The sequence below is a fragment of the Perca flavescens genome, chromosome 9 (genome assembly GCF_004354835.1).
Source record: "Perca flavescens isolate YP-PL-M2 chromosome 9, PFLA_1.0, whole genome shotgun sequence".
NCBI lineage: Eukaryota > Metazoa > Chordata > Actinopteri > Perciformes > Percidae > Perca > Perca flavescens.
This window is the reverse complement of record NC_041339.1, coordinates 11,729,246-11,750,615: the sequence shown is the minus strand read 5'-3', so window position 1 is coordinate 11,750,615 and position 21,370 is coordinate 11,729,246. Positions and strand designations below refer to the sequence as shown.

General features: G+C 39.2%; 1 protein-coding gene across 4 annotated transcripts in view; it reads right to left on the bottom strand.

The window, feature by feature from the left end:
- The window catches only part of farp2 (FERM, RhoGEF and pleckstrin domain protein 2), a 39,293-nt gene extending 20,132 nt beyond the window's left edge, over positions 1-19,161 (bottom strand). For 3 of the 4 annotated variants that reach the window (XM_028587016.1, XM_028587017.1, XM_028587018.1), the window contains exons 1-7: positions 18,821-19,161; positions 17,935-18,169; positions 10,668-10,772; positions 9,500-9,542; positions 9,341-9,419; positions 3,103-3,200; positions 2,471-2,585 (exon numbers count right to left, since the gene is read on the bottom strand). In XM_028587016.1, the coding sequence (XP_028442817.1) occupies positions 2,471-2,585; positions 3,103-3,200; positions 9,341-9,419; positions 9,500-9,542; positions 10,668-10,772; positions 17,935-18,138 (644 nt within the window). In that variant the 5' untranslated portion in view covers positions 18,139-18,169; positions 18,821-19,161. The remainder of the gene's footprint in view (positions 1-2,470; positions 2,586-3,102; positions 3,201-9,340; positions 9,420-9,499; positions 9,543-10,667; positions 10,773-17,934; positions 18,170-18,820) is intronic. The other variant, XM_028587015.1, reaches the window with a different exon arrangement.
- Between the last annotated feature and the right edge of the window lie 2,209 nt (positions 19,162-21,370).

Genomic DNA, 21,370 nt, shown 5'->3' with positions numbered 1-21,370 from the left:
CCAAATAGACCAAGACGGCAGAGTTTTACATGGCTCAATCCTTAGGCCTCTTTTATTTAACCTTTATAAGGTTCTATTAAACCAAATTAACCCTAACCCTAAATTACCCATTAGAATTTAACTAAATTAGTACACTACACAAAATAATGATCAATGATTTTCAATTAAAAAAAAAAAAACAAGAAAAATCCAGACGAAGGAAGAAGGAAGAAAGGCAAAGGCTCTGCTCATCTCAACCCTTTGAAAACCAAGTATGGTAATGCCTTGGCCCATGGGTAATTTGACCTGAATTTGAACATCAACATCTAAACAAAAAAAAAAAAAAAAAAAAACATCACACCAATTCTTAAGTCACTACACTTGTTTCCAGTGTGTCATAGAATAAAGTTTAAAATATTTAAATATTTAAAATATTGCTTAATATAAAATCCTAAGCTCCCCGCTATGAACGTTGCACTTACAGTCTGAACTCCCTTCTATTCCTTTTAATATCATTTAAACATGCTTTAACATAAACCAAAAAAGTCTTGTGCTTCAATCCATATTTAACATGCTTGATGCTATGTGTAACTCACTTTGAATTGACATTGTGTACGTTAACAATTGTATTCCTTAAACCTATAAGGTTGATAAATACAGTTGACCAGGCTTTCAAAGCAAAAAGCATAGTTTGGAGCCTTGTGTCCATCCTGATATGTCTTTTTTTAATTACCACATAATATTTAAAACAAAGATCGTATCATGACTCATTTGCAGAGTAGTGTGTACTTAAATCCCTTAGAACTTCGAGGATTTGAAAGGCATTTATTTGAAACCATGTGATTACAACCAAACAGCATGTTAGAAAGACATATCCATCCAATCATCACCACATTCTAATTTTGTTCATCCGTTAAGCGTTAAAATCTCCTTAGGGCCCTCCTGCTCCACTGGCCTTATGGCTAATAGACCGGCCAGAGCAGGGGATTAGGCCAGGGAACTCGCCGCTTGTGCTTCCACACTGGCAACCAACGGAAGAGATTAGCAAAGGTCTTTAGAGACGCCCAATACACTTGGTTGAAAAGAGCCCCTATTGGGCCAATGGATAGTACTGAGCTAACAAGGAGGCTGGTGGAGGGGAAAGTACAGCGAGTGGTTTTGCAAGACTCTGGACTGTGAAATGGGGCAAACCCTGTCATTATGGTTGTTTAGCAAGAACACAGTTGTCTCAGTTCATCATAGGTAACACTAAACATTTGTGTTTAAAGCCACATAAAAAAGGGCCATTGTTTACAAGTATTAAAGAAAAAAATTGTAATTCATGGGATACCCTGTGGTATAACAAATTTGAGATGGTCCAAATGGTTGGAAGCAGCAATGTCTAGTGAAGACTCAAAATGTGTGGTTTGTTCAACATTTAGCAGATAACGTTCAGGAAATAGTGGCATCAATTTGTAGTACGCCTCAAACGTTCAGCTTGTGTTCTGGTGTGCTGTGATGATGTTATCATTTGGAACAAAAACACTAACCCATAATATTATGGCCGTAACAGTCCTGAGGCCTGTACTACGAAGCAAGATTTGGCGTTAATGAGGCAACTTCGGGTTGAACCCAGGGTTTTGTGTATCACGACGGTGGATCACTTGTTACTGGGTTAAATCGACGTGGTAACTTGTGCTGAACACCTACGTCTCACACACACACAGAGAGAGAGAGAGAGAGAGAGAGAGAGAGAGCTGGAGCAGGGTTTCCCGCAGCACTTTGCAGTTAAGACGCAGTCAAAAAACACAAAAAAAGTATATGAGCGATATCAACCGTGTTACTCGGCGTCCCGCTTTCTCCCTTTTCATTCCAATCAGTGTAACTGAAATATATCCAGGGCATGTTGATCTTGCTTCATAGTTCAGGCCTCTGATCCTGAACTGAGCTGTGTCCAAGTCACAGTAAACTGGCCAGAAAATGTGGCCAGGAGTCAAAAGTAACAAATCACATTCTCTTGTCACGCTAAAGAAGTTGATAAACCAATTAATTATAGTATCTGGTACAATACTTTTTATTTTAAGTTTGGACTTCATCTCATCTTTTAGAGAGTTATATAAAATAAAAAGATATGATGAACTGTGCACAAGAGAGTTGAGTAGAAATGCCCAGTCTGTGACAGAACAATCTACACTCAGCTGGTCTATTTTGTGGTAGCAACTGCAGCAATAAATGTGTACTTAGTGGCATTAACAGCAACTGGAAGAGGTGTTCCCTTAGTTACTGAGGTTAGGGAAAGACTGATACCTTCTTGTTTAACTGAAACTTTTACTTTATGTAAACATAACATTGTTAAGAATGTCTTAGATTCAAATATTAAGAGTGTAACGGAAGAAAAGATGCAGCCACAACCAAACTGGTGCGAGAAGGTAATGGAAAGGTGGATCGAAAAGGCAATGCAGAAATACAAAAATAACGTCACACAGCTTTAGCTCAACATTAAACAACTTACAGGTGCCTGCGGTGGAGCTCCATGATCCTCTCTTGCACCTTCTCTTGGTAAGGCAACAGCTTGGTCATCCTCAGGAAGTCCCTGTCTGCTACGTCATCGTAGTCGCCAATCTCCGCTGTGGTTTAAAGAAGAGCAAAACATTGTTTTTTTAACGTGTACATCATGGTAAACATCTATAAAGCAAGGTCCAATGGCTTTATTTTGAGTGTTGCACATTGGTTTTGACAGGGTTTTATAGCAATACCAGTGATTAAATCGTTTTTTATAATTAAAGCTGCAGTGGGATAGAAAGTAAAAAGCACCAGAAATTGAAGTAGAGTGAGATCTCTTCCTGCAGCTTTCCCTCTATTTTAGGACTACAAGACTTACACTTTGCTCTTCGTTCAATTTCTAAAACTGTTGTAATGAGGTATTGATTCAACTGTGTGGTCATTTTGGAGGCTGCAGTTTGTAGTGCAGTTGAATTGTATCGTGTTATACTGACAGATGTTTCAATTATTTTGTCAACCCCATTTATATCATGTAAATATCAGAAACAACAACTACATCCTCCAAATCAAAGAAACAAATGAATACAATCTTGATTACAGGACAACCAAATACTGAAGTACAAAATACCAGCTTGAACATACACTGGACGAGGTGAGAGGCCAGCAGGGCTCCAGTATTTTCTGTGCAGATCAACCTGCCCTCCATCAGATCTCGTTTCATCTGCAGCGAGAATAAGTACCTATAAAAAAAAAAAAAAAAAAAAAAGAATGTCCCATCTGTTTATGTTCATGAGAAGTAACTAAAAGTCATGCAGGCCTTCACAAAATAACTCCTCAAGTCTTAAATGTCCGGTTTTATTTCTTAAATTAAAATAAATACATGCATTGATTATTTCTTACTGACTGCAGCAAAGCATTCAATGAATTTCACAAACATTATTGGGAGAACAAATATTATAATGCCCCGAAAAGCCATAATCGGGAGGTTCTGGAAAAACAAAAAGAATTTTTTTTTTTAAACTTTATTTTTATTCTTTTTCCTTTTAAAAATTAACAAAACCAACAACAACAAAAACAAAACAGCCATAACAACATACAATCACATCTAAACAAAACAGAACAAACGTTTGGTCACTTATACATTATTACATAAAACAAAATTGATGGAAGTGTATAACTCAGATGATACATTGGTCAATAAACATGTCAAGAAGTCGTAAACACAATCCATTTTTTCCAATACTGCAAATACTTATCCATCTGTAGGTTTAAAGCGAAAGTCATCCTCTCCATCTCTTGGACACCGATCATAATGTCCAGCCATTCAGCCTTTGTTGGGGGTTCAAATTGTAGCCACTTTCGTGTTACAGCTTTCTTGCTGGTTGCTAATAATATCTTTAAAAAGGTACTTGTCTTTCATCATCAAATGAGCTGCTAAGTTGCCCAGGTAAATTGTAGAAAATGAGCAGTCAATTCCATCACCGAAAATAAAATGTATTACTTGTATTACCTCCTGCCAATATGACTGAATGGCTGGGCAGCTCCAGAATACATGAAAATGGTCTGCCAACTGTTCCCCACATTTCCTCCAACATAGACCACTTCCCTTCTCGCAGGACTGAATAGATTTTAACTTGGGGGTTACAAAGTATCTAATAAGGTTCCGCCAGCAGAATTCTCTCCACATACCAGAGCTGGTAGAAGTCGCCTGTACCGAGCAAATATTCAGCCAGTCTTCCTCTGAAATACCTAGATCCGATTCTTTTTCCCATTTTAATCTAACCTTATTTGTTGATGGTTTCTTTATGGATTGAACTGCTAGATATAGTTTTGAGTTAAGTTTCCTATTTATTTTTATACATGTCGATAAATAGATCAATTAAATTAGTATCATTCTTCTCCATGTATCGTATCTCTTTATTAAAATAAATTCTAGTTTGTAGGTACCTAAAAAAAAAAAAAAAAAAAAAAAAAAAAAAAAAAATCAGGTTTTCCCAAACCATGTTTATCAGAAATCTCCTGAAAACTATCCAATTCTCCCTTTGATGAGATTGAACTAAAAGAGGTGATGCCAAGTCTATACCAGAGCTGAAACCTCCCATCAGCCCTTGCTGGTTTAAAGTCAGGATCGAAGGCAATCCATTTTAATAGTCTAGATTGTCTTTCAAGTAACGGAGATTTGCATTCTTAAACTTTTAGAATACTGTTCATATAAAGGTTTGCTACCCAGCACTGATTGCAATGGTACAGTCAGCTGCGAGATCTCCAAGTCCTTCCACTTTGCTGTATACTCTGGGTTACAGCAGCATGCTAAAGGTCTTAGCTGGGCTGCTTTGAAATTATCTGATAAACATGGCAGTGATCTACCCCTCTTTCTCTTTCGGCAGCTGCAGTGTTTTAAATTGAATTCTTGGCCTCCTACCTCCCTATACATTCATTAAATTGTTTTAAAAAGGGACTTCAACTGGTAAGGATTGGAAGAGGTATAAGAGTCGAGGGAGCATGTTCATTTTTACTGTATCTATCCTGTTATGCATCTCTAGGGGCAGTTGGGACCACCTATCTATATCTGATTTAATGCTCTTACTTATAGGACCATAATTGCTGTCAAACAATTTAGAAATATCCTTTGTTATTGTAATCCCCAGGTACTTAATACTTGATGAATTCCAATTAAATTTTAATCTACTCAGTAAGTCATTCTGAGGGGTGTAGTTATAACTTAAGGTTTGTGTTTTTTGAACATTTAATTTATATCCCGAGTAAGTGCAGAATTTTTTTTAAGATGGACATCAACCTAGAGATACTAACCTCTGGTGCGGTAACAAACAAAACATTGTCTGCCTACAGACAAATCTTTTGTTCGAAACCTCAAACCTTAATACCTTTTATCTCCTGTTCGTCTCTGACTGTGCCATGGGCTCAATAAATAAAGCGAAAAGGGCAGGGCTGAGAGGGCATCCCTGGCGGCAGCCTCTTTCCAGGTTAATATTCTGAGTGAGATGCCCGTTGATCCTTATTCTAGCCTTTGGTGATGAATACAACATTTTGATGCATGTAATAAACTCCTCTTTAAAACCAAATCTTCTCAATGCCAAATACAGGTACTCCCAGCGAACCGAGTCAAATGCCTTCTCAGCGTCTAAGCTAATTAATACTGATCTGATGTTTTCTTTAGTGACATGATCAATTACATGCAGCACCCGCCTAATATTATCTTGTGTCTGTCTGTCATGTACAAATCCTGTCTGGTCTGGATCCACTAATTCTGGTATTAGATCTTCCAATCTTTTAGCTAATATTGATGCATACAATTTATAATTTATAATGTTTAATACAGAAATTGGCCTAAATGCACTACACTCCTTTTTGTCTTTACCCTCTTTGGGAATAACTGAAATTATTGCCTCACTCCATGTTCTTGGTGGTTCACCTCTTTTAAGTGTATAGTTAAAGCAATCAAAAAATATAGGAACTAATTGATCTTTACAAACCTTATACCACTCGGTTGGAAAGCCATCTGTTCCTGGCGCTTTATTGACTTTTAATCTAGAAATTGCTTTCACTATTTCTTCCTTTGTGATCTCAGCCATTAGGGCTTTATTTTGTACTTCACCTATGGAAGGTAAGTCAAGTGATTCTAAAAATAAATGTATTTCCTGTGAGTTGGTTGTACTTGGTTCCTTGTATAGATTTTTATAGTAATTTTCAAAAATATTGTGAATATCTTCCTGCTTACGGCAAATTTTTTTGGTTTTGGGATCCCTAATTTCATATATTGTATTCTCCGTCTGTTGCTTCCTTAACTTTCCATGCCAACAGCTTCAAAGCCTTAGGGCCATTTTCATAATATCTCCGTCTAGTGAATTTAGCTTTTTTCTCTAATTCTCCCTCATAAAATGTATTTATTTCCTTTTTAACATCGTTTATTTGATTTAATATATATATGATTTCTTCTGCTCAACATGTTCTCTCTCTAAGAGGTTCAGATTTTCTTGTAGTTCAAGCAGCCTTTTACTGCTTTCCTTTTTTCTATGCGATGTGAGAGCTATTGCATCCCACAGGACACTTGGTGATACTTCCCCGTTATCGTTGTTATCCATATAACCCCCCAGTTCTTTTTGGACATATTCCTTACATGTACTATCATTCAAAATGCTCGTATTAAGTCGCCACAACATATCCTTCTTTTTACTATCTAAATGCAGGGTCAAGTAGACAGCTGAGTGATCAGAAATATCTCTGATTCTTATCTTACAGTCTATAATTCTGTGCCTGTCTGATTTACAAATAAAAGAAATAAATCAATTCTTGAGTAAACATCTTGACTTGCAGAGTAGAACGTGAATTGTTTGTCTGTTGGGTGGAGATCCCTCCACACATCAATCAGCCCCAGTTTTTTTGTTATTCTAGCTCTAGAGGTTAACCTCTTTAGTGCATTAGAGGAATCGAGTTTAGGCTGTATTTGAGTATTCCAGTCTCCCCCACATATCAAAACCCCAGAGGACTCAGAAGCAATCAACTGAAAAATGTCTTTAATACAGGAATTGTCCTGCTCAGGGGGTATATACACATTAACTAGTGTAATTTCTTTTCAATCTAGAAATCCCTTAACTAAAACATAACGACCCTCTTTATCAGTAAGTTCAGAGACCACTTGAAAATTTCCACTATTAGAAATTAATATTGCTACCCCTCTTCTTTTTCCTTTCTTATAGGATGAGTAAAATACATTCTTAAACCCTAGTTTTTTTATTTTTCATGTTCTGCACTGTTGAAATGAGTCTCCTGCCAAAACATGATATGTAACTTTTCCTTTTTCATCTTTGCAATAGCCTTGCTTCTCTTAATTGGATTGTGTAAACCATTTACGTTAAGGGAAATCACCCTATATTCCTGACATTGCATTTAAACCACAGTAAGACATTATTTGTAAACCACATTATTGGTGACCAAACCTGAACTATATATTAGAACTATATAACAAGATCTGAACATCAAAGCAACACAAAATAGAGCAACAAATCAAAAAACACAGGTAGACCCCCATTGTGAAGTAATAACCACTTCGTAATGTGGGGGAAAAGTCCAGCAGCTACCCACCAGGGCCACCCTTCAGTGCGACCTATAGTACACTCAAGGATGTACTGTATGCACTTAGGAAAATCAAAAACAGATGTATAACCCGTACTTGTCGGTCAGCTATATTCTCATTAAAGGCTAAGGGTGATTCTAATCAGTTAAATTGGGTATTTAAACACCAAAAGGATATTTTCAATAGAATAAATCTAATGAATAAAGAAAATAAAGAGTGGGGATGCTACGAACAACTTAAGTGACCATAGGTAACTTAACCTATAGTCTTTACTCCCACATTGAGGGCATTAAACCTTGTCCCTTGGTGCTAATGTCATTAAAGTATTAGTGTCCATAACCAGACAACTGCCTCGTTTGCTCGATATTTTTTACACTCATAATGCTGGAGCTGCTCCCCCCGCGACCCGACACCGGATAAGCGGACGAAGATGGATGGATGGATGGATGGATGGATGGAATACAGTCAGTTAACGGTCTGTTGACGCCCAAATCCATTACCTTAATGGCTCTAACGTTAGATCTATCTTGGACGGTGAAAACTCCGTAGCTTCTCCTTGATCCGTTCCTGGCGGGTCTGCTGATTTGCCATGTTCGCGCTCGTTGATCGCTGCCAGGCGACGTTCCGTGCTTTTTCCGCAGCCTCAGCAGTTTTCTCCCACTCAATCGGGAGTCCCTTCTTCTTCAGGTCCTTTGCTGCCTCCGCTGCGTTTCCATAAGTAATCGGCCCACTGTCAAAAAAGACTTGCAGTTTCGCTGGCGGTGGTGTTTGAAACCTTATTCCTTTTTCTCTAAGAACCTTCCTGATCTGCGTATGCGCCTTCCTTTTTGCTAGCGTTTCCGCAGGGTAGTCATGATTGAAGTAGATCCTCCTGTCACTGTGGTAAATCTCCTTTTTCTTCCACGCAGAATACAGGACCATGTCTTTAATTTTAAACTGCTGGAAGTAGACAATCACCGATCTGGCTTGCGCTTCTCTTGGCGGTTTGGGGCCGAGCGCTCTGTGGCCTCGTTGTATTCCAGCTCTTTTCTAATAAAGTTCTCTATGAATTGGGAGATACTGTTTCCCTCAATTCCCTCCGGGATCCCGTAAATGCGAACATTGTTACGCCTTGAGCGTGCTTCTAAATCTGTTAGCTTTAACTGCAAACTTTCCTGAGCTTCTAGCGACTGGCTCAGTGCCTCTCTAAAGTCCACGGACCACTCTTCAGCTTCGGCTATCCGAGCCTCTGCCTCACTCACTCTGCCAGTAGTTGTTTTTAGATCGGTTGCAACCTCGTTAAGCTTCTGGTGAATTTCCTCTCGAATATCCGCTAGCTCCTTTTTCATGTCTTCTCTGATTCTATCTCGAAAGTTACTCAGCTCAGTCTTCATCTCCGTTGTCATCAGCTTTATATCTGTGCGGATGGCGGCGATGTTAAGTTCCATATTATCCACCACTGTTAATTTAGCATTTTGTCCATGTGCGCCATCACTCTCTCCTTGTTCGTCGGCCATGACGCCCTCAGTCGTTATTTTCTCACCCTTCTCAGCTTTCCCAGACTGGTTTCCCTTGCCTTTCCTGTACTTTTCCCCTTCCATCGCTGATTATTAAAAAATTAAATCTTATTTATATTCAAATTGGGGAATAAACTCCGACCGAACGGGAGTGCGGGATTATGCGGCCATACGCTTCGGATTACCACCGGAAGTCCAAAAACAAAAAGAAATCTGTGTATTTTCTAAAGCCCCTCTACACGGGCAGGAGATAAAAAGTAATATCCAGTAGGAAATTACAGTCACTGACCTTGTGTACTCCTCTTGCAGCTGACCGGGGTCTGGAGGAAAGAATTTCACTGACAGTCTAAAAAGCGTATTTGCTGGTCCTAAAAAACATGAAACCAGATCATCAGCACAAGCACATTTTCATTAGGTGGAACTTGAGCTAATATTTCAGCTCACTTACTTCGAGCTTGTCTCGAAACGGGTTTTGTGGGTTCAAGCCAAACCTGAAAAAAAAAAAAAAAAAAAAAAAAAAAAAAAAAAGAAATAGTTGTATCTTCACAATATTAGAACCTTTGAAACAATTTGACTGATGTTCACAGCTCTACTGAAAATTAATCAATTACTACAAAATGATTGTGCGTTATATCAGATTCTAGATTGTACTGTAGTAAAGTGATGTGGCAACGCTGTGGGCAAAAACTGGCTTAGCTGCCTCACTGTAGGAGCCTGCTTGCCCGGTTACATCTGGGCCTGATTGAGGGAGGAATGTGCTCGATCCAGACAGATATATTGAGCAATTGGTATCAGCTGATATTTGCCTGAATATTTCACTCAGTTTATGGTTACAAATGTGTTGATGGTCAATGTTCCAAACGGTTACGTTTATATTTTTTGGAGTAACTCTACTCTTGTATGTGGCAAAGGCACCATTAAAGAAAAAAGAAAAAAAACGGAGCTGCCACAGTTTAATGCATTTGAACTTTGACCTAGATTGGCATTTACCTTTTTTGGTTAGAGGCATTTAGCGCTGTATAGTTGTAGTTGCTACTTTAAACATAGTACCCGACTCTTGTCATCAACACTGCAGAGCAATAAATGTACTGTATATACGCAGTCTGGCTTCTCAATGCTCTCGCAGTTGAATGTATGAGCTAAAAAGCCAGTGGGTCAACACCGGCTCCACTCTCTTTGAAGATAAACAGTGTGTTCAATATCTCATCTCTGTTGCTTCACAAAAAGCCTGTAGGTGGTCTGGAATTCCACTTATGTTTCTGGAAGAATAAAACATTGGAAAGTATGACATTTGTGTATGGGCACTTGAGCCAGGAGTTAAAAATGTTCCTAGATTATATGCTGCTCAAGTCCAGTAAAAATAATACTACATCACTGTTTACACTGCTGTAGAAAGCTAAAGAAGAGCAACTGACCGTCTCAGGGCAAAAGATTTCTAAATTAGTCATTTCTCAGCCAGTCATGTTGTCAACAAGCTGTGACCTTTGAGCATTAAATCGCTGGCTGCCTTTGCAGGGGAGTTACTAACTGTGCAATCAACTTGGACGTCTGTTCCTGGATATTGTATGCGTCGGTCTCAAACAGGAAACAAAAGACACAGTTGCTGGTGTACGTACCCAGTTCAGCTGCATGTTCTGAAACTCGAGGCCAAAGTAATCACTCTCTATGAGGTTGCCTCTCCGGAAAACCTCAGAGAGGAGGACCTGTCCAATAGCTTTTGGCTGAAAGATAAAAACAACAACGTTTTCATCACTATGCCAGTACAAAATACCCTAAAAGCCCACTGATGATATGATACATATTATAATCTCAATGGACAGAGAAATTGCATTGCTTTGACAAAACAAAAAACAAAAGTTTGAAGAATAATATAGCTTAGCAACATCATAGTTGATTAACAAATATCACTAGGAAAAACACCTCTTTGTTTGGGCGTGAGGTGAGGATAGCCATGCTTGTGTGAGCACAGAAGAAGAAACGCCGTCCGTTTGTGTGGTGTCGAAAATATTTGGCATCTGTAAATGATCCACTTCATGTTGTTTTATCGCTGCCTATGTTCCATCTGTCAATTCAAATAGCCTCCTTGACCTGGATGAGTAAGTAAAGTGCAAAAATTGTGTCCTAATGTACATTTAAAAAGTTATCTGGCCCTGAACAAGAGTGCAGCAAAATCACAAGCAGGAAATCTGCAGAAGTTTACCTTGTCAATGCTCTAGGGTTTGTTTTCACTAAATGAAGAACTAATTACTATGTACTAAGCACACACTGCACTTGAGGTTTGGGAGCCTAGCCTGTGACTTTTGGAGAAAATTATAGCCTGAAACATCTGGTTGTAATGTATCATAGTATTTTTAAAAGCCTTATAAAAAGAACTGCTTTGCATTGGCTAAAGTAAAACATTACAACTCAAAGAGCAGCGGGAGATTTACTGTAGTTAGTCTTTTCATTACTTTGATACAATCACATGTTCTGCACTCACACAATCTATAAATTGCAGGTGAAACCTCCTGACACAACATCCATAAATTTTAGGAATCCACTGCAAAATGCCCGTTTTCCACACATTTACAGTGTCTGATTACAGCTGATCTCAACCAGAGAGCAAAAAATGGTGTGTTAAAATACTTTGTCTGGGTTGTCTTTGAGTGCAGGCCAAACAACATACATAAGAATTCAAAATGTAACAGCAGCAAAATGTAAAGAACATTTTTAGGGGATTCTGTCTCAGTTTGACTGGTTCAGTGGGGTCCAGAGTGAATGGAAATTCAACAAAGACTAGAGTCAATGCAATCACATAATGAGCTCAAAGCACACGGAATCAATGTCTGATATAGTCTGGCTATCACCAGAGTCTGGGGAGTCTGCTCTGTATTTTTTTTTAGGCTACAACATTTTAGGCAAACATCTCCTAACTATCCACTAGCTGCCTGTCCCCTGAACACACTGTACAAAAAACACGGTCTCTGTAGACGGCTCCACAAACGGCAACAAAAACAAACTGCGCCAACCTGCCCCACTAATCATAACAAACAGTGTTCCAGCAAATAACCGACAAGGAGTTGGTCGAGTCGTGAATATGCATTGTGGAAGTAGCCTACGTGCTAATGCTGCTGCAGTGTTGGCACGGTTTGTTTTTGTTGCCGTTTGTGGAGCCTGTGCTGTCTTCAGAGACCGTGTTTCTTTACAGTGTGTTCAGGGGACAGGCAGCTAGCAGATAGTGAGGGGAAAATGCTGTAGCCTAAAAAATGCGTCACATCACTTAGAGCACCTTTAAACCAGTAAACTAATCCTCGTGAGCAATGCTCAGAGATGGGGTTCAAAATATAGCCAGCTCTTCTCCATCGTAAAATGTTTTATTTACCAAACTGAAAAGGGTGACCGGTTTGACAAGAAAACCAGAAACCAAAAAGTAGATTAGAATAAACTGATTTCTTTCCTCAGTGTAGTAGTCATAAGCAAAACTACTGACTGGTGTGGAGTCAGAAGTCCCTCCTTTGCGTTACTCATTAACCCTATGCAGGAATGTACAGTAACTGTGTTCACAGCACTATAGTCTGGAGGGAGAGTAAAATCCTCTGCTAATACATTCAGCTTTATCTTCTGCAATCTGAGAGAGGGGGATGACATTTTCACAGAGATTGCTGCCAGACAGCTGGCAAAAAAGGTACACTACAGTAAATCCCCCTCATATCCTCTCGCATGAATGTACAAAAAGTAAGCAGTGTAGTGGCTGCAGACAATTATACACTGAAGCCCCCTGATTTCATATCCTTTTTTTTTTAATTAAAATCGCGATTTCGATTCACCCCTGTTAGCGATTTAATTTTTAAATGACAGATTTTTTTTTCTCCTTCAAGACATGTTCAAGGAGTTCAGATAGAGCCTGTTTCTGGGCCATATTTAGTTCAATCACTAATAGGTCACTATTTTTGGTAGCCTATTGTTCTTAAATGGCCAGTATGTACTTTTCTTTTTTTTAATTCATTGAAGTCTCTGTTTACAGGCTTGTAGTGATGCGCAATGTGCATATATATAGCCTGTGCCCAAAAAAATAAATAAAAAAAATCTATGTTTGGTACTGCCAATTTGTTTTGTTTTGTCATGGTTCATGTGTGCAATAAACATTACACTTCATGATAAAAAAAAAAGTCGTGGCAGAGAATCGTGATATCAATTCTAAGCTAAAAATAAAATCGTGATTCATATTTTTCCCCTGAATCGTGTCGGCCTACAATGCCGACCTGTGCAGATAATTTCCCTTCAAACTACTTCCTCTTACCGCTGACCACGTTGGCTTATCGGTGTGTGTGCAATCAGTTACTGTGTACACAGTTATTAAACCACCCTTTAAATATGCTTGGCATTTCTGTATTCAAGAGCAGTAACAAAAAGGAGAAATAATGCCATGCGACAAAGGCAATGAGCCAAACCTGAATATGATTGAATTGATTGAATAGAATGACAGCACATGTAAACCTCATATACATGTCAAATGTATTTGATCTGTGGAGCTAGTGAGCTCCTGGCCCGGCAGAGAAGCATATCCAGAGAGGTCCAGAGATAGGACATAAACACTGTGACATGTAAGTAAATATCATCTGGGATATTTGTCAAGGTCATCTTTTTTACTGTCCATTAATTAAATGACAGAAACTTTGATACTGAAATATTTGGGTTTGGACTGGTCGGTCAGACACCACAAGAATCATAAAATGTGGTACCTTGGGCTTTGGGAAATTGTGAAGAGCAATTTCATAATTCTGATGTTTTATAGACTATAAGATGAATACATTTTAAAAGATTAATACATCTAAAAAATAAATTGACAGTTCAAATGATAATGAAAATAATGGTTAGTAGCAGCCCCTCATCATTAGAGGAAATGTCAAATGTGAATCACTCTAGTTTAATTAACATGAGAATTTCTCTATTTTTGAGGCGTGTACATGTTTTCTGAAAGTCATCCCCACAAATAGTGGAAAAAAAAAGATCTGCGAGATCATTTGCAGCGTGTTCACACTAAACTTGTGGTATGGACCACAGGCTCGTCGCTGTGCTCTAACATTACGGTGGGTCACCCAATCAAGCTCAAGCAGCAGGGATTATAACTAACAGATGTTTCTCTGGGAGACAAATCTTCCCCTGTGTTTGTGAGGGGGGGGGGGGGGGGGGGGGGGAGACACACAAGTGCAGGGGTTTTAAAAGCAGCTAGCTACAAGGGAGGACTGCCCTTCTCATGCAAAGAGAATGAAGAAGAAAACTCAAAAACACAGCTAACCCAAAAAACATCATCCAGCCTAATTTAAATCAACGGCTTGGGTGTACCTCGCATGACAGGTTAAGCGTGGTTCACCAAACAGCAGTTGATACTCTCCAGCTCTAGCAGAACCTCCTACTGACAGCAGGGGTGTGTTTGGGCTTGTATTTGGCACAGTGGGATGCACATTGTTAAGGCCTTGCCACAAGGAGATTTCCTGCTGACATACATTTTAAAGCTCTGCACACCAGTGGCCACTTTCACAAGTCTGTGGGGAGACATTTCAAAAGATCAACAGGTTCTTTGATGCTTTTTGTAGCTTATTGGCAACATCTTCAATCATTAGTGCCGATTTATTTTCACTACCTGGCTTCAGGACACATCTGTGGCCAGAGCATTTGTTGGCAGATAAAAACGCCAAACAGTGGTAATCAGGATCAGGTGTTCCAAGTGCCTTCCGCTCAGGTCACCTGTGTAACCCAGATACTTTCTAAAAGTAATCTTGGCCTCAAAGTACAGAAAAAAAAAATAGGTGGGACCTGCTCGAGTGGCGGCCAATTACTCCCAGCGGCAAAATAAAATATCAGAACTGTAACAGGAGATCAGTAATGTGCAGAGCACATGAAACAAGTCCTTCTATGCACAGCTATTAGATTGTTTGGCTACTTCAGTAGTGGGAGTGCTTTGTAGAGATGAGAGTTGAGTGCTCAGCTGTAGTGGTTGTAATGAAGGGTAAGCACACTCTCCTCCTTTGAGCGTGCACACAAAACGGATGCCCAATTCCACTCCCTCTGTTACGGACATAATTATACTTTGATCATCCCCAACTATAGTCTTACATTACTAGTCTTACAGGATGCTCAAAACAACATTTAAAAAAAGACCAGTATCTTTCTATGAAACACCAGTATCTTTTTTTTTTTTTGCACATCTTACCAAACAAGTAGCACGAGTTTGATCATTCACAACTGACAAAAAAAAAAAAAAAAAAGTGGTTGAAATTCCAAACTTTCGGTAGGGCTTCACTTCTGTGTGTGTCCCTTCCTCCACCACCCCGACTCAAACTTTGTACAGGCCATGACTGCTCCCTCTAAACTGCTCTTTTAACACCAGAGGCTGCCCCCAAAACCCACTTGGTTGTCAACCTTGTTATTTATGTGCTTGTTTGCTAACACTAAAAGCAAAGCCTGTCCGGATCCCCTCCCACCAATGCCCCGACTGTAGTGCATTTTCACACAACTAGGTTCTACATCCCACCCTCAGCCTTTTTTTGCGAGTTTTGAGCTGGAAGTTAAGGCCAGCAAAGGGGCTGGCTGTGCTGGACAAAAGAGGCCTGTGTTTCCCTGCCCTGCCGGCCCTGCCTCCCTGTCCAGAAACCACAAGGCTGAGCTTTCTCCTGTGCTGGCTGCGGGAGGGGCCTGTGGACATGAGCCATGCGAGCAAATGTCTGCTGCTGCTGATGACCATGCTAGGTACCTGCTGCAGATGAAGGCCAAAGATCAAAGCACACAAGCTCTGATTTGATTTGTCTGTTGTAGTTGCACACTACAGACATTAGATGACCCTAAATACATGTATTCAAATTACACCATATGTCCATTTCATGAGATTATATCTGTAATGTAAATTAGGTTCAAACGGTATAAAAGCAAAACAAAGCCAGGACCAAGAGTGCCCTACTTGCGTGTAAGAGACCAACACATTTCTTGACGCGTGTGTATTTGTGTACAGTAAACAGTGAGAGTGGCAGGTAATGGCAGATGATAAGGACTTCACACAAAATGTATAAGGCAGCTGAGCAATCAAAATGCCACAATGAGGGGAGCCAGTTGCTTGAAGGCCACAACCATTTCAAACATTCAACACTGCAATTTTGTATCTATTTTTGCATACAGTTTGCATTAGAAAAAAAAACTACAATTACAAAGAAGGAAAAGTTATGCTGCTTCATTCATTTTCTCCCTTTAAAGGGATTGTGGTCACATAGACATACAACTAATGATGATATAGCACACTGGCAGTTATTTTTAGGTGAAGATTAAAAAGTCATGTAGTGGAAGTACAGCTCCTCTGCAGCCACTCTGCAAAGACATGCATACTATTCTCCCACCAGCCCACTACTCTTCAGTATGAATGAACAGCAATATTAAGAAATGTTGGGCAGTGGCGAATAAAAAAGGGAGCCTCTCAGAAGCCATCTTGTTGTTGGCAAACTGCAGTCTGCTTGACAACACGATTGCCATCCTTCCCCTTTTGCAGCCATGTATTTCTGTCTGCCACCTCCTATCAACACCATATCCAGAACTTATTTTGAACTCTCCAGACAAAGTTCAGTTGTCTCTTATATGTAAGGCTGAATATCTTAAAACTAAAACTGAGCAGCGCAAGGATCCACTTCCATACAAATAAAAAGGGCTGTCTGTCACATTCTATTAGCTTAAGACTTTGAGACAACATATGGTGCATAAGATTTTGAAATGTCTGTCTCAGCAGTGCCCCCAAACTACATCTGCCAGAACAGTTACTGTTGTGGCTACACAAGGATTTAGGACAGAGTATTTACACAAGTTAAATACACTAACATATTCTGATAGAATTAGTAGCCCATAAGTCTAGTTATACTACAGTACAAATTAAAACTCCTCCCATCAATCATTGACTTGAGTGTTCATTCACTGCGGAGACTGCGCTTTGATATTTCTCCTCCACAGAAAAGACAGGAAACTTGCTCTGATATAGGGGCTTCCTTATTGCTTCCTATTGGCCTTCTGAATGACTCCAGCAGCAATTTGGCAAGTAAACACGGAAAAGCACTTTAACAGTGTGCATCTAAAAGTGTACTCAAACAAACTGCCAGTCTTAAAAAGGGATTAACTTCTCTGTGAAGTAGTTACGATAAAAAGGAAACTCAAAAGCTATCATTCTTGGCTACAGATTCACTCATGTTAAATTGTAGCTCACGACTTCAAAATGTCCAGGCACTGTATGCTTTAGATCATTTTAAAATGGCTAGTTAATAATAAATAAATAAAATGCATTTATGTTTCAGTGATGATGGCAGAACAAGAAAATTCCAATTTTAGAAACCTTGTCCTGTCATCACTCCTTTAGCGCAAGTTAAATGAGAAAGCCAAATTTCCCCCAGACTAAAAAGAGGATATAAAATGTTATTGTGATGCTATTCCAGCATCCTCCACACTGAGGAATACACAGGTTGCTCATTCAAAAGGTTTGCTTCCTTTGAACACAGAAAATTAACTCCATTTCATTGAATGCTAAATGTAAACATGTTCAAGATTCCTGGATGGACATTATTTACCTCCTTGTTGGCTTTGGAACAGAAAGTATTAAATACTGCTTAGGCTTTGAGCAGAAAACACAGCCAATAAACTAAAAAAGTGTCCTGGTGAGTTACACTAACATTACCCGAATAAGAAGCCTTAAGGAGGAAGGGATTTCAGCACCAAAGCCATGTGGCAGCTGTCACCAACCCCAGCCACACGCAACCAGGGTAGCCCAGGACTATAAGGTCAGATGTAGCCTGCTGTGTAACAAACTGCAGACTTATCACAGTGTAAATAAGGCAGGATGTAAGAAACACAATGAGATGTTGTGTTGAAACTTACGTCAATATCAAAGAACTCCTGGGAGTCGTCCAGCCCCTGCACACGGATTTGTAGTTCTCCTCGCCCATGACTTTTGCTCCCGCTGGTCACGTTGCCACTGAGGCTCTGGCCCGGCTCCAAAGTGCTGATACCAGCATTGAACTGGGCTCCCAGCCTTATGCCAGGGGTCTGCAGGACCCGGTATGAACCCTCAATATCCCCCATTACTGCTCAAAGCAGCTCCCCCACCTCACTCCTGCAAACACAGGGAGGACAGCAATCATTAAGAGGCTTTAAATGCAAAACATGATTTACTTTTGTTGTTAAAGTAATGTCATAGTTGGTCTGGGGTATGCAAATCTAGCATGAAACTTTCAATGTTGTAGGTTCGCATGAATTCAGTTGATGGCTGGTTTATACAGTTTCTGCACGTTTCATTCTAAAAAGTAGTCTGAAGCTGTTTGTAGACAGCTGAGGCTCATTCCTAATACGCGTAACACACAGACTTTATATACTTTATCTATGTAGCATTCAACAAGAGTGTAGGTTGAAGGATGTCTACTAGAAAAGACGACCTAAAAAAAAGGTACAAAAAGAAACGACGGCAGACCGACTTTGCGTTTATTAGCGTACGTTGCATGTGGGCCTAGGTGGGTCAGCAAGACTTGAATGTTGCGGTTACCAACATTTTAAAGCGAGAAAAACAACCTGAACGACGTTCACAAACCACACATACCTCAAGAAACATTAGTGCGGTTTATTTTCTTTTTGAAAAATGGAGCCCAGTGGATAACGTTAACGTTTACCGACGAGAAGCGAAACGAAGTAAGCTATTGATAACAGAGTTTTCGTCATACTAGAGTTTCCAAATGGAACAAATATAACCATAAAGTAGCATTAAACTTACCGTGTTGTCCGTATCGAAACTAAATGCTAAAAGTTTGTTACACCGAAAAGGACACTACTCCAGTCCATGACCGTCGTCGTCCGACGGAGTGCGTACTCAGACTAGTTTGTCATTGGCTAAAGCAGTCCCATTCGTCCTACCATTGGCTCAAATGTGGCCGAGGATTGTAGGCTGAGAAGCGAAGATTTACCTTCCTCAACTTTAAATAGCTTTGATGGATGGAGAATATACTCGTGACACGTTTTAAAAGTGTATTATCTCATGGCTACGTGTGTTTAATCTACAGGCCGGTGGTTGTCAAAACCCAGAGGGGGAAAAAAATGATTGTTTTATCTGATTAGTTTTATCTGAGTTGACTCACAAAGCGAAACAGCCTTTATTTAAGTTTGGTCTAAAGTCTGACCCGTAGATAAAATGAAATCGATGTGGGGTTTCTCTGTAACCCTCCAAATATTAAATAAATAAATTAAAACAAATGCATTGTGTGTGTGTGTGTGTGTGTGTGTGTGTGTGTGTGTGTGTGTGTGTGTGTGTGTGTGTGTGTGTGTCCCTATGTCGTCAAACGTTTCATAGCTTGATTAGTCCTACATCAATCATGATGGATTTTTTTGTTGTTGTGTAGTTTGCACTCCGGTCCGTTGCTTTGCAGGATAAGATAAGAGTCAGATTGAAGTAATATCACGAGGAAAGAAAGAATTCATTTCTGACATTGTAATGGAGCGCCCCCTGCTGTGTTCTCTAAAATAAAGAACAAAGTTGCATTGAATTTATAAAATCCCATACATCAATCTCATATGGCTATACGTTGTTCGTGTATGTACTGTATATATGTGCAAAAAATGTAGCAGACATATTTGTTTTGTAGCCTACATATATCATACAAGTTATATAGGCATACATTACATATACAATATTTCTAATATATGTTGTTTGATAGATATATAGATAGATAGATAGATAGATCATGTATTGATCCCCAAGAGAAAATTCAAGTTTGAATACACTGTACAGTGAAAAGCATGTGAAACTGTAAATTCAATTATCCTACTATAGATGTTATGGTGCTATGAAAAGGGATGTTTTTTTGTTATCCTTGCTTCATAAAGGATATATAAAATTATTATCACAAGTGTTAACAACACATGTAATAACATAACATGCAGACATATATACTGCAACAATGCATTGCAACAACACAGAAAATGTTAGAAGATAGTTAGTGTAATCTGCAGAAAGGGGACAGTGTCTATTAATTCATTATATCCTGTAGATTCTACTTATACATTCATGAATGTATTGCCATACCTGGAAATTATTTTCAGGGCCAAGGAGTGGAGCATATCCCAGCATGCAGTGGGATGAAAGTAGGGCATCAGCTAGGTCATAGGTCCATCACAGGGCTGCTTATCTGCTTAATTTCTACATAGAAAGCGCTCATCCCTTTTTTTGCCATGTTGACAGATGATCATATGATGCACTTCTCAAAACGTGCTTTTGTGTCATGCACTTTTTGTCTTCACCTGGTTTATGTTGTTTTCCTCTTTTAATTTTTCGGTTTTATTCTCATTCTTTAATCTGCTCTTGAAGCACGCAGGAGGAAGACCAAGATGGTACCTCCTAGACCTTTCTATGTTTTCATGCTGTCTGTGTACATTATCTTCAAAGAACCTTGGACCTCCTCATAGTGCCATGTGTGTCAGAATTAGTCTGGTAGATATGTGTTTCAGTCATGATATCAATGTTTTCGGGTTGACACAATAACAGCAACACATGTGCAGTGTAATGCACGCCAGTACAATGGTCTTGTAATAAACACTTGACACAAGTGTTTATTTTTTTGTGGGGATCAATACGGTAAGTTTTGAGGCCGTATAGACTGTGGTGCTACTATATCCATTATACCATAATAACCACTGGGTAAAAATAAGTTGCTTATACCTCTTTAAAACGGTTTTACCTTAGATGATGATAAGCTTGAGTAATTTTAAGGCTGTTATTGTGGATTTTCTTCACCTTCTGTGTATCTCCTCTCCAGTTTCACTATACTGATGCCCCCTATGACCTTTCATTAATAAAGTTGTAAAATTGCTGGTTTTCAGTATGTTACATGCATCTTTGCAAAATTGGGGGACTTTGAGAAAGTTTAGGGTAATGGCCAGAAGTGACCGACAGTCTCTTAGTCAATGTCATAATAAATGTGTAACAAATGTATAAAGCTTCTAGAACAAATAATTGTATTTCAGCTTTCATTCTTGACTTTACTAGATTTCTTCTGGAGCTTTCAGCTTCATCTCATGGGCCTCATCACCTTTCAAACTGAGCAAACTCCACTTGCTGTTGAACTTTTCGAAGTTCTAGAATCAACGGAGTGGACATTTGGAATTTCATGAATCAATTAAATTGAACTAGAAATTTAAAAAATAGTTATAATTGGAATTTGCACACGCCTAAAGAGAGTTGGTGTATAAGCCATCTCCACGGTGATGTGTAGTTGCAGCCTAATATTATGTTACACATATTACTGCATAACAATCAGTTCCATACAGTGGT